Source organism: Chelonia mydas, chromosome 8, assembly GCF_015237465.2.
Source record: "Chelonia mydas isolate rCheMyd1 chromosome 8, rCheMyd1.pri.v2, whole genome shotgun sequence".
Taxonomy (NCBI): domain Eukaryota; kingdom Metazoa; phylum Chordata; order Testudines; family Cheloniidae; genus Chelonia; species Chelonia mydas.
The window spans coordinates 71,824,236-71,841,226 of NC_057854.1; the positions used below are offsets into that span (position 1 = coordinate 71,824,236).

General features: G+C 40.9%; 1 protein-coding gene across 4 annotated transcripts; it reads right to left on the minus strand.

The window, feature by feature from the left end:
• Positions 1-4,551: 4,551 nt before the first annotated feature.
• LOC102929734 (holocytochrome c-type synthase) lies at positions 4,552-13,651 on the minus strand. 4 transcript variants are annotated; one of them, XM_037906965.2, is made up of 7 exons: positions 13,528-13,651; positions 12,025-12,186; positions 9,963-10,114; positions 9,158-9,306; positions 7,834-7,953; positions 5,612-5,698; positions 4,552-5,392 (listed from the first exon to the last, which is right to left on the minus strand). In XM_037906965.2, the coding sequence occupies exons 2-7, from the start codon at positions 12,137-12,139 to the stop codon at positions 5,194-5,196; spliced, it is 822 nt and encodes a 273-aa protein (XP_037762893.1). In that variant the 5' UTR covers positions 12,140-12,186; positions 13,528-13,651; the 3' UTR covers positions 4,552-5,193. The 4 variants fall into 4 exon arrangements, with proteins under 4 accessions (XP_037762893.1, XP_037762894.1, XP_043377415.1 ...); XM_037906966.2 differs by having other exon boundaries at positions 13,065-13,581; XM_043521480.1 differs by lacking the exon at positions 13,528-13,651 and adding an exon at positions 12,782-13,017.
• Between the last annotated feature and the right edge of the window lie 3,340 nt (positions 13,652-16,991).

Consider the following 16,991-nt stretch of genomic DNA (forward strand, 5'->3'; position numbering starts at 1 on the left):
ATGGGCTTTCCCAACTGCACCAGGGCCATTGACAGGATTCATATGCCCCCAGTTTGCCCTCCACAAGAAGCACGAATACATAAACTGCACACTCCACTGTTATGCAGGCACTGGTCAACCACAGAAGCAGATTCATTGGACACTAACATGGGATGCAGCAGCAAGGTCGAGGGACGTGATCGTTCCCCTCTATTCGACATTGGTGAGGCCTCATCTAGAGTACTGTGTCCAGTTTTGGGCCCCACACTACAAGAAGGATGTGGAAAAATTGGAAAGAGTCCAGCGGAGGGCAACAAAAATGATTAGGGGACTGGAACATGTGACTTATGAGGAGAGGCTGAGGGAACTGGGGATGTTTAGGCTTCAGAAGAGAAGAATGAGGGGGATTTGATAGCTGCTTTCAACTACCTGAAAGGGGGTTCCAAAGAGGATGGCTCTAGACTGTTCTCAGTGGTAGCAGATGACAGAACAAGGAGTAATGATCTCAAGTTGCAGTGGGGGAGATTTAGATTGGATATTAGGAAAAACTTTTTCACTAGGAGGGTGGTGAAACACTGGAATGCGTTACCTAGGGAGGTGGTGGAATCTCCTTCCCTAGAAGTTTTTAAGGTCAGGCTTGACAAAGCCCTGGCTGGGATGATTTAGTCAGGGATCGGTCCTGCTTTGAGCAGGTGGTTGGACTAGATGACCTCTTGAGGTCCCTTCCAACCCTGATAGTCTATGATTCTATGATTCAAGGTGCATGATGCCAAGAGTGTCTGGAGATTGGGACTTTATCTTCATGGACAAATTGGGACATTATTTCCACTGAATGACATTGTTATAAATGGAGTTCTCACTGTTATTTTAGGGAAATTCCTCTTAATTCTTTTGCCATGACTTCTGAAACAGTATCCTGAATTTCAGAAGACCTGGCAATAGAAGGTTCAACGGCACACTCGGTAGCTGTAGCATGATGGTACAATGTCTGTGAGGACAAAGGAAAATCCTTTCACCTGGGTGAACTTGACACTGCTGGACTGCTGAATCAGTACACACAGCCAGAAAGTGCACCTGTCATTACTGGAGCTGGATCCACACATGCAACACAAATCAGGGTTTGCATGGTACCATGCATGAGGGGGAATGAAATGGTATTTTTAATTGTGCTGTTTGTGGATGTGGGGCAGCTCTAGGAGATGTGTATTATTAATTGTGAACACTTGTAATGTACTTCTACACACAGTGTAGTGCTCACTATGCTGACACATTGGAGTTTTTAGTGTATTTTATAAAAACTGGCTACATATATAGCAACAGCTTATGGATTACTGTAATGAGATTTATTGAATTTTACTGAGACTGGACATATACATCAACCCACATCTTATGGATTACTGTGATGAAGTTCTACTTCATGACACATAATTAAAACTTGCTAATGAAGCCTTGTGTGGAAAGTCAATACGTTACTTCAACTATGACATGGCACTGTAAAAACCAGAAAGGTAGGCTAGCTGCCATCATAACATACAACACAATAGCCAAACAGTGCAAAAACATTGAAAGATGCATATTAATGCAATGGACAACTATTTTTGGGTGTCACCTGTCTGTTATTCTCAGCCTTTCTAGTTCATTTTTGTCACGGGTGCCACAACAGGACTGGAGTGGAGGAATGCACTGAGTATATTTGACTGTTTCATGTACTAGTACTCATTACCTGTGACATGGTCTAGCCAACACCTGAATCATCCAAAGGCCGCATAGTCTGATAGCATGGAGGGAACTGACTGTGCATGGCTGAAGCAGGAACTGGAGCTGGCACTAGAGCCTGCAATCTGGTGGACATGAGTCCAAGTAACCGCTCAAACAGCTCTTTGTGCTGCACAGTCTTCCTCCCTCAATCTGCTGTCATTTCCCCAGAACTGTGCTGCCACTCTCTCCTCACACTGTGTGGTCTCTTTTCCCATCTTTCTTGCATCCTTATTTTTCTGACACTCAATCTGTTGATTGGTTTTATCAAGAACCTCTCCCAGGAACTCATCTTGCCTATAATTGGAGGGTCCACTCCCACAGGTTCCTAGCTTACCGTGTGTGCCATTCAGAGGTGACGCTCGAGGACCTTGAAAGGAAAATAAAAGAGCATGTTATCTGACCATGATAAAAATAATTACATTTTCTACTCTTAAAGGAGCTGCTTCAGTTCAAGGTCAGAAGATGATACTTTTTAATCAATGGATTTTATTTTATTCACACAAAAATCACTGGCCAATTTAGACATCCTTTAGAACATGGTAACATACACGTACAAAATTCAATTAAAATGATTAATAAATCCCCACCATTATTTTTTGGGCAGGACAGGAGGTGTCATGAGGGGACCTTGTCTCTAGCTAGTATCCTTTGTGCCTGGCAAGCTCTGGAGGACATTGATATTCTGAAGGTCCCCGAGTAGAAGCGGGAACTTTTGTTCCAGACCAGTGGAACACAGCTATCTGTGTATGCAACAGAGCTTCTTAGGCACCTAGTGGCTGACCAGCACATCGCCAAAAGGAGGGAGCTTGTGAGCTAGAGGCAGCCCTAAGTAGGCCCTGCCCTGGTGCATAACCAAGCATCTGGAGTTCCTACTCTGTGAGAGATTTTCCATTCATCCCCAGCCAGCAATGGGTGAAAATTCTCAGTAAAAATCAACAAGATGCTCATTTAGCATGGAGACATAGTACAGCCTCCTCATATGAATATATACAGAGTATTCTCCAGCGAAGGCTCTGACACAGTTCTGTGTAGTTATGTAACAGATGTAGAAAGGCTAGTCAAGTACAGGGTGTAAACAGGATCATTTCATTAATCACCAAACTTGGGAAAAGCCATCACCAGCTCTAACAGCTTGAGTCTAAAACTAGAAAATATTACAACAGCAAAGTAAAAAAAGTTCACTTTATTAAAAGAGAGAATCAAATGACAAGATATCACATTTAAGTAATAGTATTCAAGCATTGCAAAGAATAAACCTGAATCCATACCACAGTCAGTGGAGCATACTAGAAAACAGGTAAACTCAAGTCGTGGTGTATATGACATCTTCTGGTTCTTCATTAAATGAATACTTCAATGATAATGAAGCCACTATGTTTCTGCAGTCATTGAGGTAGGTGAGGGTTTTGGTTTTGGCTTTTGTTGTTTGTTTTTTTTTGTTTTTGTTTTTGTTTTTTAAAGTTTTTGAATACCGATTTAAGAATTGCTACCGTTTCTGTTTTGCATGAGACATACAGCATCAGGACTGTATGTATCACAAGTTATCAAAACTGATTTGTAAGGTGTGAGGACACATCATACAGGGAGTATTGACGTCATAATCTCAACTGCTTATGTTGGGTTTGTAACCCTTCCACTAGCAAATGTAAGATTTTATGGGCTGTCCACTTATCTTCCTAGTAGCTCTGCCTCTTCTTGCACAATAGTAAATCAATCTCAGGTGAATTATTTATTGTCCAAAACTGCCTTCAATTCAGATGGCTATAGAACAGGATTATGCTGAACAAGGACAGAGAGAGAAAATGCACCTCAGTTATGTTAGACTTTAGGCTATGCAATACTTTCTGGAAGCCTCTGAAGGGGGATCTTTTCCTCTGGACAACAAAGGTGGTCTCCACTACAAGCATCAAAGTAGGAGCTATATGAGATCACTTCCTCATGAAGTGAAAGTCAGTTGATTGCAAAGCAGCTCTCTGAAGGCAGCTTCCTATATAAATCCAATTACACACAGCCCTTCATCCAAAAATTAGGATTATGTACATATTGGAGAAATTTCCCACCAGAGGGACTAGAATACAGTATTCAGTTACTCCTATCAATCCAAAGTGACATGCATGGATGGATCAGTCTCAAGAACAGGACATGCAGGAGGGAAGGAAAGATTAATTTAAACTTTACACTAAGCTCCTGGTGCCATAGAACCCCGAAGTATGATTTATAGGGTATATCAAGTTTGTAATAGTTTTCTAAGTAATTTCCCTTCCTATACACATGTAAGATTGTTCAAATTGCTACACGATATGCAATAATTTTAAATATCTACGTTATGATAGCAAGAAACAGCAAGTTAAATCAATAGCTTAACATTTCTGACACTCTACATTTATATCTTTTACATGACAACACATTTCAGCATACAGTAATTTACTGTCTACCAAATCTTCAAAACGCTGCCTAGAAATTTTAATTTAAAAATATACCCTATAAAGTGTGAAAACTGAACACTGTGTCCAATTATCTTTTAAGAGAGGCAGTTACTTGCCACAAAAATTAAAATTTCACACACAAGACTTAATTCTGCTTTTCACCGTGTCCATGTAACACCTACTGAAGGCAATGGGCTTTTAAGTACCGGTATATATACACAATTAACTCAAACCCTATGGATTTTTCATAACTTCAAAAATGAAACTTAACTACTCTGAAATGTCCATTTTATTTCCTGCTTTTTGGAATACAATACAGAGGCAGCATTTTAAAAGAAAAAAGTAACCATCACACTGTTTCAAATTATTAATTGCATTTCTTTTTAAAAAAAAAGTCTCTTGAAAATAGGCACAACTCTTTCTACATTAGTTTCAGTTGAACATACCTTTAAAAATATTCACATGCCATATTTTTTATTTAAACAGTTAGTCCAACTGAAATCATCTCAGCAGATTTAGATACGGATGAGTAAAATACGGGTATATAACTGTATATAAATTAATTTGCAACAATAAGTTCTCTACCTAGATTTTTACACCACACCCACCATCATGGTATCCATATACCACTTTTAATGACCAAGTAAAAACATTTACAAAACTCCCTCTTTTTGCCATCTATACTGCAGTAGTGCCTAAAGGCTAAATTAGCATCAAGCCCCATTGTGCCTGGCACTTTGTGAGAGTCACTAATTTTGTGTAGTTTAGTCTTAATTGACTGTAAAGTACACAAGATTTTCCAGCTAGGAGAGAACTTGACCACTGAAATAAACCTAAATAGAGAAAAGCATGTACCTTACTTTTAAATTAAAGATGGTATGAAGTATCTGTTCATACAAAACTGCATAGTGTTTTCCCCCAGAGAGAAGGACAATGTTGGTTAATGAAGATAAGCACAATTACTATAATCTTTATTTAAAGTTCAAATGGCAGCTCATCTTCAATCTGAGAAAGTACAGTTTCAGTGTAGTTATGAAGTCCAACGCCACCAAGCTACTTTCATTCTGTCCCACACAGCAGAGAGAGAATCAAATGCAGGACGGACATCCAAGATGGTGAACTGATAAGAATTATCTACTTCACCACCATCATAATAATCAATAACATATCTGACTTCCTTCCCACAACGATCAATAATCCAATCATGTCTGTCAAAAGGAAGTTCATATCTGGAAAGAGAATTCAGTAAATTAACACCAGCTATGAAATCAAGATGACATTTCATAAAATGGGCACAAGTCATATGTACTATATAGGCTACTCCTGCCTCTGTTCTGGTAAATATAGTTTAAAATTGTCATTCTAAAACATTTTTAAAAAAATCTACTTCTACATCACATTTCAACATATAAGGAAAAAACCCCACATTTCTGGTCCTGTAAACGTACCCCATCCATGAGCGAATTCTGGCTCTGGGTGAATACTCTTTAGCTTTACCTCCAAACCGGATCAATGATGGTCCACTTGGGCATTCCCTAAATACATTTTAAACAATTAAAAAGACACTTTCAGTTTTAAGACAGATAACGTACAGTTTAAGAACTTGTTTTACTGATACATAAATTGTATATTAGAAAAAGTTGTGGTAAAAAATCAGTTATTCAAATAATAAAAGTTACTTTAATAAATCTTTAAAATAGATTTACAAGTCAGCAGTAAGCCCTCAGTAAATGTGAAACTAACAGTGTGACTAACATATCTCATCGGTATCTCCATCGGGAAGGACAGCAATAAGAGTACCCGTGACAGAAGAAAACACTAGAGATCATTTCTGGCCAATGGGATCACACTGGGTCAGATTCTCTTTTTTGAATAGACCACTCAAATAAAGGAGGAGACTGTGGCCAAGCATTACCCACAGCAGGGGAGCTCTCAGTTGGTGTAAAAATGGCAGAGTTGGATCCTACACCAAACAGCCGCTCACCCCAGTGTAAAGGGTGCGTCAGAGGGAGATGGTGAGGTGGACCTCTGCTGATTCTCAGATGACATATGGCTCCCTAGGGTGGACACAATAGAGGTCGATAAAATCATGAATTGTGTGGAGAAAGTGAATAAGGAAGTGTTATTTACTCTTCACAGAACACAAAAACCAAGGGTTGCCCAATTAAATTAATAGGCAGCAGATATAAAACAAGCATAAGGAAGTACTTCTTCATACAACACACAGTCAGCTTGTGGATCTTCTTGCCAGGGGATGTGGTGAAGGCCAAAAGTATAACTGGGTTCAAAAAAATAATTAGATAACTTCATGGACAAAAGGTTCATCAACGGCTACTAGACAAGATGGTCAAGGATGCAACCCCATGCTCTGGGTGTCCCTAAGCCTCTGACTGCCAGATGCTGGGACTGGATCACACAATAGTTTCCCTATTCTATTCATTCCCTCTGAAGCAATAGCATTGGCTACCATCAGAAGACAGGTTTTAGAGTAGCAGCCGTGTTAGTCTGTATTCGCAAAAAGAAAAGGAGTACTTTTGGCACCTTAGACTAACCAATTTATCTGAGCATAAGCTTTCGTGAGCTACAGCTCACTTCATCTGATGCATAAAAGTGGAAAATGCAGTGAGGATGTTTTTATACACACAGACCATGAAAAAATGGGTGTTTTTCTCCCCCCACCCCACTCTCCTGCTGGTAATAGCTTATCTAAAGTGATCACTCTCCTTACAATGTGTATGATAATCAAGGTGGGCCATTTCCAGCACAAATCCAGGGTTTAACAAGAACATCTGGGGAGGGGAGGGGAGGGGAGGAAGGGGGTAGGAAAAAACAAGGGGAAATAGGTTACCTTGCATAATGACTTAGCCACTCCCAGTCTCTATTCAAGCCTAAGTTAATTGTATCCAATTTGCAAATGAATTCCAATTCAGCAGTCTCTCGCTGGACTCTGGTTTTGAAGTTTTTCTGTCTTTCATCAGAAGACAGGATACTGGGCTAGATGGGCCATTGGTCTGACCCCATATGCCCAGTCTTATGACCATATATTGCCAACACGAGTTAAAGAAGCCCCTAGGTTATTCTAACTTACTCTGAGAGACTGGAGCATTCTGACCCACATGACAGGATCCGTAACCAGCTTTCAGATAGCCTCCGCCACCAATATCCTGCACAAAGGGCATCTCAGATGTATGATAATCTAATACAATAGATTTTAAGGCCAGAAAGGAATTTATGATCCTCTAGTCTGATCTCCTGTATATCACAGGTCATAGAATTTCACCAGTAATTCCTGCATGTAGCCCCAGCATCCTCTGGCTGAATTACAACATATCTTCTAGAAAGATAGATCATTTTGATTTGAGGACTCCAAATGATAGAGAATTTACCCCATCCTTGATATGTTCCAACTGTTAGCTTACCCAGTCAATATTTTCATCTTGTTTCCAGTTTAAAAACGTTGCTGACTTAAACTTCCAGTCACTGGATCTTGTTAAACTTTTGTTCCTAACTAAGGGATTTTGGTACTACAGACAAAAAACACACAAGTCTCAAAGTCTTGGAATTATAAACATCAGGTCATTTTCTGGATAAATTGAAACCATTCCGACTTTTAAAGACTTACATTAGCAAGAACCAAAGAAATTTGTTTTTCCATCTCAAATGTACTTACCCAGCATGAAGAGCTTCCCACTTTAAAATCTCTTTCCAAGCCTGCTCATTGTTCTGATTGTGAATCTTGATAATATTATTCATATCTTTGGGGTTTATGTCATCATCTTTCCACCTCCATCTAAGAAAGGAACACTATTTTGGAAATTTTTACAAATATTGGAGCTTAAATTCCCCACCTCCTCCGAGAGGTGAAAGATCTGCCCCAAGGTTACAGAGCAACTCTGTCAGAGTCAGAAGTCATGCATTGCTAGCTTCCAGTCCCCTGCTTTAGTCCTCTTAACTTTCTACGTACAACTTATAGTTATCTAACACTAATCATAGCTTGAACAAACAGCATGAGCTAAGTCATGGTATTGGAATGTGCTGACAAAGCTATCTATAGTTAGTTTACATTTCACAACGCTTAGAAAATTCTGTGCAGGATGCAACCCAAATTCATTTTTGATAGATACATGATTTTTTTTCTTTATCTAGTACATTTAAGAGTCATGTACAAATAACTCTCTTATTCCCTAATCCGGCACACACGTATACATGCGCTTACATTTAAGTTAAACATCTGCATATGGGTTTGCAGGATAAGGGCCTTAGCGTTAAGATCGTTTATAATAAATGGACTAAAGTTTTACTACTTTGAATACAGTGATATAAATAACTACTGTATTTTATCATCAATTGGACCTTAAAAGATAAGTTTAAATACGACAGTTTCAACAAAAACCCACTTTACACATGTATTATTTGTATGAAAAAAAAAAGTTGTCTCACTCTCCCATTACTGATCCAAAGCATTTTTTAGGCTAAGAGACTTATGTGCTTCATTCAGGCCTCGTCTACACTTAAAAAAAAAAAAAAAAAAAACCCACAACACAGAAATCACACTATTGCTAAACCCATTTCTATACTAGTCAACACTAGGCAACCCATATTGCTACCCAAAGCTCCTGCAGCCACCAACATTTTTAACACCACTTTCTCTTAACCTGTTTAGTGAATGTCTAATTGATACTGACAGACACAGAAGCCTTGTCTACACGAGGGGTTCCATGTTGCTAACACCAGTGGACCTGATCTAATGTTCACAATGGAGGAACTTTCGTTAAAAAAAAAAAAAAAAAAATCCACAGTGACCAAGTTTTTAAGACCAATTTCCTCTTGGGAAAACTTTTTAAAGGGATACTGACTTCTCTGAACAAGCTGACTGATTACTGCCTGCAGCCCACCAACCCCTTAATTAAATGCCTACAATATCAACACATAATGATTTATTTTGCAGTCTTCTGGCTAGCACACATTCTACTGGGTAAAATCAGTTTACTTACCCTTTCCTTAGCATAGCATTCCAAAACATTTGTTCTGACGGATAAACCCATTTTTGTTCTGAATGCGCTCTAGGAATGGAAGACTCTTCTCTGATAGTTGATAATGGAAATGGTTGATTCAGGGATGGCATTTGATTAGGCGGTGGCATCTAAACACAAATGATTGCTTTAACAAAATCTCAGAGCCAAAAGTGTTTTGATATATCATAGTATTTTTTAAAAAACAATCACAGTATAACTATACAGTTGCTACAGACATCAAAAAGCATGGCCCTCTGAAGAAATAACTATTTCTCTTCTGAAGTTGGTACTCCTCATCCATGCCTAAGACTGCCAGATGTCCTCTTTCTCCTCTTTAAACCCAAAGCTCCACATCACGATTTTACTTTAAACAGAGAGAACCTTCCTGAGGCCCTGCAAAAGACCGATCTGAGGAACTCCATCAGGTAGAGCTCATCATTCAACATACCACAGTGCTCACATCCCTGTCAGCCTTGGAAATATTAAACGAACCCTTAACACACATATAGCAGTGGCTCTATGGGCCATCTTGTCTTTGTTGTTAAGTAGACATTTATAATTGTGAGGGCATTCCCTACCCAAGTGGAATGATTTTAAAAGAAGATCGAATTTTAGGCCTTAACTATTCAGCAGTTTATCTTCAAGTGTATTCGCAACACAAAGATAGAACAGCTTTAACATCGATAGTTCTTTTGTCTGTGCCAGTGCTACTACTGAGATCTTGTTTTCATAGCCACTTTAGAAGGGAACAGGTCTTAAGACACACAGACTACACAAAAGTTACCATATTTCTAGGATCTATGTCATCTTTCATTTGAGATGTACTAGATTTCATCGGACACTCCACATATTCATATGCTCGTTCCTGATGTGCAGGAATATTATTATTTTGGTTCTCAGCACCTTGGTCAGGAGATTTCATGTGCATTGGACAACCTGAAAAAAAGAAAACATTAAACCATGCATTAGTACAAAAATACAATTCATAATCAAATGTAATGGGACTTGGAAAGGGAAGAACATGGTGTGCAAGTAGGTATACAAGTCAATTTTCTTAGAGCTCACCAAACCACAATGTAAATATAAACCAACCCCCTCCCCCCATCACCCCTTTGCTCTTTTCAGTTGAGAAATGGTTCCAACTCCCTCTGAACAAGAGGATATTATTTCTTATTTTTTAAGGGACAGCAACATAATGATATTGAGAGTTCCAATTACACACAAGTACTCGTCAGTCAAATAATTGGCAGCTTTTTTCATTCCTGTGCTTGTCGTTTCAACACACCTCTTGAATTTATATTACCAATAACAAATTTTGCAGCTTTTGTATAAGTAATCTGATGATTCCTAAGAGAATGATATCCACAGATTTCGTCTGATAAGTAACACACCAAAGTCTCTTGTTAAATGCTGACACCAAGCAACATGAAAATAATTCACCTTATTTTTTTACATCCATATACAACAAAAACCCTGTTCCTGAAATCCCAGACCCAGGTGGAGCCCCACTGACTTAGTTCAGACTCTCTACAGGTCTGCCTATACAGATGAGATTGCCTGGGCCTAAGGAGGGAATGATGAAAAAAACAGACTTAATAGAGAAGAGTTAAAACACTAATTTTGTAATCACTTGATATAACAGAGCAGGTCATTAATTTAATGGAGAACCTATAACAGTTTCTGTGATGAACTCTCCTTAAAAACAGAACTCCCACAATTATTATTGCAAGTGCCTAGTCGTGACCAATACAATTCAAGTTCCAAAAGAGTTTCTATTATAAAACCTTTTCCACATATTCAAATCTTTCAAACCCAGTTTATTTGGGACTGATGTTTCCATGCTTGTTTCTGCTCAAACATGAATTTATTGGGATGTTTTCCCCCAAACTTTGTAGCCATCCAAATTCTCTAAGGGTATCAGATTTGCCCTGGAAGTTATAAGGAAGCAGACAGAATTTCACAATGCTATACTTACAGTCATTTCAGAGAAGACGCACACTTCAAGAACATATATTTCTACATCCCACAGCATTTGAGGCATCTTAAATGCCAAGACCACATTAAAGATTTTTAATTACTTTTAAGAATTCTAAAAACTGTGCAACTTAAGATTCATAGTTAGTTACCAACAGTCAAGAAATACAAATGCTAAGGTTTGGGGGAAAAAGAAAATCAACTCTGCTGCTTTGCACATATACTGTATTTTCTGCTTCTGTTTTTCTGATTAAATGTGTAGTCTAACCATGTTTGCAACAGTATATACATAAGACTACAGGGCACGCAACACAGCTATGCAAATATTGCTGTTTGTTGGAACCTAGTCTTCTGCATGTAAATCATTATAAGTCAGAAGACTTATGTTCTTACTGTGGAACCCCAAACTTTAAATTAAATTAAAGTAGCTTCTGGCATTTACAGTTTAAAAGATCTCAAGTCACTAATACTAGCCAGACTTAAAGAGTACATGCCTACACATTTAAAGAATGCATTTGGGAATCAGCTCCTCTTATCTTCCAAGACCTCAGTTCAGAGTTCTGTAGTTGAGGACACGAACAACAACTATAGCAATGTAAGAAATGAAACTTTAGACATCAGACACATCAGTCACTGTTACAGGAGACAGAATCCTGAACTATCACTTTAGCAGGTAAAACAGCTTGGTAAGAAACTCACACCTCTTTACCTTTAAAAATACAACTACTTGCAAGTTGCATTTTTGTGAAGGAAAACACTTGTCATACTAATATGCCTTTACTGATAAATAGCTTTCCTTTCTTGCCAAATATCTTTCAAAGCACTTTTCTGAGATTTAGATTTTGTTTCACTCTATTATGGTAGGTAGTTACCTTCCATTTTTTCCTGGTGCATGGGACATTCTGAAGGTGGAGATGCTGTTTGAGGGTGTACAGATACATTTTCTGACTGAGCAGCAATAGATGGAGATGAAGCAGACAAACCCATCACAACTTCTAATTTTAGATCAGATTTGAAGAGAAAAAATTGTACATCTAAAAGACAAAACCATAGGTAATTCTTACTAAAACATAACCATGAATACATTTCCCACAGCAAATCACTAAAAAGAAATTAAAGTAAAAAACAGGGATTGGATGGTCAGCATATATAAATAGTTAAACAGTCAGCATTTACAATTAATGATGAATTCATAAATACCAGCAAAATATCTGGCTTTTTAGCAAATGTCCAAGACTATATCTATGAAGCTTTATCAGAGCAATGTAAAAATGTTATTCCAAGTCCCTCAGTCGTCAATAAAAAAAATCAGAACTATTATTTTTATGACAGTCACAAGCACCTTGAGTTATAGTCCGGTTCAGCCCCAATTTACCATGTGACCCCCAGTAAGTGTGGGTCTCCTCTGAAGAGTATCTTTAAAAATAGCACCTTAGGCAAGCCATCTGTTTCCTCTGTGTATACTGCCACATATACCAAACCTGGTGAAAAAAAATAATTCCTTTCGTTGTTCTTTTTAGACCTACATGAACTAATTAATACTAGTATAAAATTCAGTTCATGCTCCGTTACCATTTCCTATATCAACAAAACTGCTTGTTTAATTCTATTTGTAAGGTTAAATTTTACCCTCACCGTACTATAGCCTAATTTGAAGAGAAGAACAGTCCTGAGGTTAAAACACTGTATGTGGATTTGGGAGATCTGCATTGAACTCCTAATCCTGCCAGACTTTGGGTGACCTTGGACAAATCACTAGATTTCTCTGCACTTCGGATCCCCAGCTGCAAAATGGGGAAGATACTTCTCTACCTCCTTGGGTGGCTAGGAGAACAAGTGTGAGCGTCTCCGGCAGGTGCCTAGAAACTACGGTGATGGGGCCGTACACATCCAGCCGTAACCCAAGGCCTACCTTGAACAGGCGGGGGCCCAGGTCTAAGTGGGGCCCTAATCTGGCCCGGAGAGGGGCGCCCCTCGCAGTGTCATGCGGGGGGCGAGAGCCCCGGCCGCCCGGGGGCGCAGGCAGCCCCGAGCCCCAACACACGCGCGGCTGAGGGAGCCCGAGGGGCAGAGGCGCGCAGAGGTCACAGTGTGCGGTCTCCTCCGGGCGGTGGTGCCCTGCCGGCCTGGCGGAGCGGCAGGGAGACGGCGGACGGGCTTGGGGGCCCGCGGAGTAGGAGCGCCCAAAGGCCCCAGTCCGCTCGGGTCGGCGCCAGGAACACGGGGGTGCCAGGCCCCCCGAGCCCGGCGGCCTCCGCTCTCCCAGCGGGACCTGGGCAAGGTCAGGGCCGACTCCTGGCTGGCCCCCGCAGCGCCTCTCCCCGGAGAGCGGCCCACGCGCCCGCCCAGCCACGGTACCGCAACGTCCAACGCACCCGGCCAGTACCGGCCACCAGCCCTCCCCGCAGCCAGCAGAACCCAGCACGCGCCGCTGCTTCTCGCGCGGTTCGGCACGCGCCGCGCGATCTGCGCATGCGCCAAACCGGACCGGGCGGGGGGGGAGCTAACGCGATGACAGAGGGGCGGGGCCTACGGAGCAGCCGGGTGTGGCGCTGAGTTTTGCCCGTGCGGGTCGGGGACGTGAGGGGCGCTGGGCGACCCAGCAGCCGTCGGGGAGGTATTTGACCACTTCTGAAAGGAGTGTCATGTAAACACCTTCCCTTGTTCCCCAAGCGGTGTCAGGCTGCGACCAGCCGGTAACAGCCGCAGGGGTGGTGAGAAACGGTAGCACCTCATGATAAAGGGGCTGCCCAGTTACTTCCTTTAGCTGCGGGTCCCTGAGGCCTGACCTGAATGAGCTCTTCATTCCCCGCTGCAGCGTTTTAAAGTTGTGTTTACTGTGCAGCTGGATTTCCTGCCCTACTAGCCTTTGCTTTTGTTTGCAATCTGTAATACACCGCGTCATATCAATTTAGAATTGGAGCTCCGTCAGCTTTCGTGGACGCTGGAAAATGACAGTACGATTCGTGGATTTACAAAGCCCTGACCACTAGCCCAGCCCCTGTAACCTAAAGTAGCTGAAGAAACCTCTCATTTGTGTAACTGCTTCCTCAGCTCTGTTCAGTTCTCGCAGACAAGTGGAAGTGGGCAGCTTATTTAATGCTGCAATGCAGGTCGAAGCAGGAGAGGTTGACGCAGACTTACATAAGGAACCAATTCTTCCCCTTGCACTTAAGCATGTAGCATGAAAATTGTTATGATGAATTCTCTAAGTCAACTACTATTTCTTAATTTAATAATTAGGTCACTACTATGATAGAGTAACATGTAAAATGTAACTGAACATAGTTGAATTATCACTAGGAAATCAAAACACATTACCTTGCTATTGGTTGTGGGTACAGCACTGTTCTACTACATTTCAGATGAAGTTTCAGGTTGAGAAGTGAGCGATAGTATTTACCTTATGGTTATACCAAAGAGAGAAGCCTATTTAACAATGTAGTAGTAGTTATAAAAGTTACAGAAAAAAATCCAAGTACACGAGCCATAAAACCTTGTGCTGAAATCAACACACCTGCCAGTTTGGGTAGAGATTTTTTTTTTTTTTTTAGGAGGAGTTTAAAAAGAAATGAGAGAAGGAGAAAGTGGGAGTGGTGCATTGAGAACTTAGCATTTTGGGTGCCAAATATTTGTCTATGGAAGAAGGAAACTATCCCAATCACTTTCCTGCTGGTGAAAAAGTTTTAGTTTAAAGCATTAAAGAAAATGTAACTATATGATGCATTTTACCCTATATAGTTAAGTGTGACTAGTAACTGAATACACCAAAAATAGCTATAGAATATTCTGATTCTAGCCTCACCAGTGTTCACAGGAATGACCAGAGTCCTCTCATTTAGGAGGTAACTTTCATCCTCGGTTAAGGCCACCCACTTGAACACATTTGCTTTGAGGAAAAATATGGATCAATCATGACCTACTTCATTCTGTATGGCAAAACAGAAACACAAGTATTACTCATCTAGTAGTACTATAAGGAGGAAGCATGGATGTTGTCTCAGATGCACTCAGGAAAGCCTCTTCCTTGATAACAAATCTCTCTCAATTCTGGGATATACTCTCTGACCTAGTGTAGTGGGTGACTTCCTTGTGATTCATATAGGAGTTGATGCCCCACGAATTGCTTTGAAATTTGCTAAAACATCCGCTAACGTGATTATGTATGTCAGGGCTCAGATTCAGTCAGTACTCAGGCTACTACCTATTTCTCTAGAACCTCAGTATTCAGTTTTAAAAAATACATTAAGGCTCTCACGGTTATGACTGCACAGAAAAGTTAAAAAATCTGAACTCTGTAACCAGTGCAGAGATGTCTACTAGAGCCTACAGAGAGCCTGGAACAATAACTCAGAAAGACATGCACTCCACATTCATCTCAATGAGATGTTCATTCAGGGTACATCTACAGATTTCTTACTCCTGGGGAATTCTGCACCACTGTGCACACACAGAATTCATGTGCCCTGCAATTTTTTTTTCTCTGCAGAAAATACATTCTGCCAGAGAGACTCTGCAGTTATGCCTTTTGCCCACAAAGGGCTGCTGTGGTGCCAGAACAGAGGCAGCTGGCTTACCACTTACAGGCTGTAGCAGTCAGCAGCTGATAAGGAGAGAGCAGAGCCTGCATTCCTCACAGTACACTGTCCGTAGGGCCAAGTGAGGAGGCACAGGATATTGGGGGCAGGAGACAGAGAGAGCAGAGCACAAGGGGCTGCTGGGAGGTCACATAGACAGGGGTTCAGAAGGGCTAGTGGGGGGGGGACAGCCTGGAGCAGGGACTGGATGGGAGTGGGGTGGCATGGGGGGCAGAGCCAGACAGGGGATGGCTGAGTGGGGGGGGTGCAGGGACCCATGGAGATGCGGGGCAGGGAGGAAGGGACACATGGGCAGATGTGCCTGAGTGAATGGGAGAGGCTAAGGGTCAGCCAGGATCTCCATGGGTGGGGGAGCTCCCTAACGATCCTCGCCCCTCCACTCCCCACCAAAAAACCTGTTCCATACTTCTCCCACTAGCACCCAACAACCCTCCACTTTCACTCCCCGGCTCCTTCCCAGAAATTACTTCCCTTTCCCTCAGCTCCTCCATTACCTCTGACTCCCCAACATTTGCACTGTTTCTGAAGGGGTGCAAAAATTTGTTTCTGTATTGTAGTTCAAATGAATTACTCAAAGTTCTGTATTAATATACCTAATAAGGATCTATTTGTCAAAAAAACATTTCCTGAATCTTTTATATTGTCTATATTGTTACAGACATAGTTGTTGACCGGTATTTTGAAATAAATTACCAAAATAATTGAAACTGGCATGATTATGTTGTGTTACTTTGACAAATAAAATATGCAGAATTTTAAAATATTGTGCACAGAATTTTTATTTTTTTTGGCACAGAATTCCCCGAGAAGAAACTTTTGTTGGCATAGTTATATTGGTCAAGGGATGTGAAGAGGTGTGATCCCTGATTGACATATAGTCATGACAGCAGAAGCCCCTAGTGCAGGTGCAGTTATACCAATGAAATTTGCCCTTAGCAGTACAGTTTGTTTTGTTTGTAGGGAGCAGTTTTACTATTCCAGTACAAACTGCAGCTTTGCCTGTATATAGACATTATCATCTCAGGAATCTGAGGCGATAATTTAAATGTCAACCTTGTTAACTGTTTTATTGCTTATGTAAGAAAGGAGCAGGAGGATTACAGATCTGCACAATTTACTGCAAGAGCTATCTCAATTTGGTGTCACAAACAGGTGCCGTCCCCTCCCCCCACATCCATGAAAGAGGTAAGCTGAGGGAGCCACCAAATCCTGTAGGCATATTCAAGCTTCACCAAGGGGCG

Excerpts from the sequence above, each read along its gene's own strand:
- LOC102929734 (XM_037906965.2), bottom strand. The coding sequence starts at position 12,139 with ATGGGTTTGTCTGCTTCATCTCCATCTATTGCTGCTCAGTCAGAAAAT. Across the intron at positions 7,954-9,157 it reads AATGCTATGCTAAGGAAAGG|ATGGAGGTGGAAAGATGATG; the intron begins GTAAGTAAACTG and ends TTCCTTTCTTAG. Across the intron at positions 5,699-7,833 it reads TGGGAAGCTCTTCATGCTGG|GGAATGCCCAAGTGGACCAT; the intron begins GTAAGTACATTT and ends AAATGTATTTAG.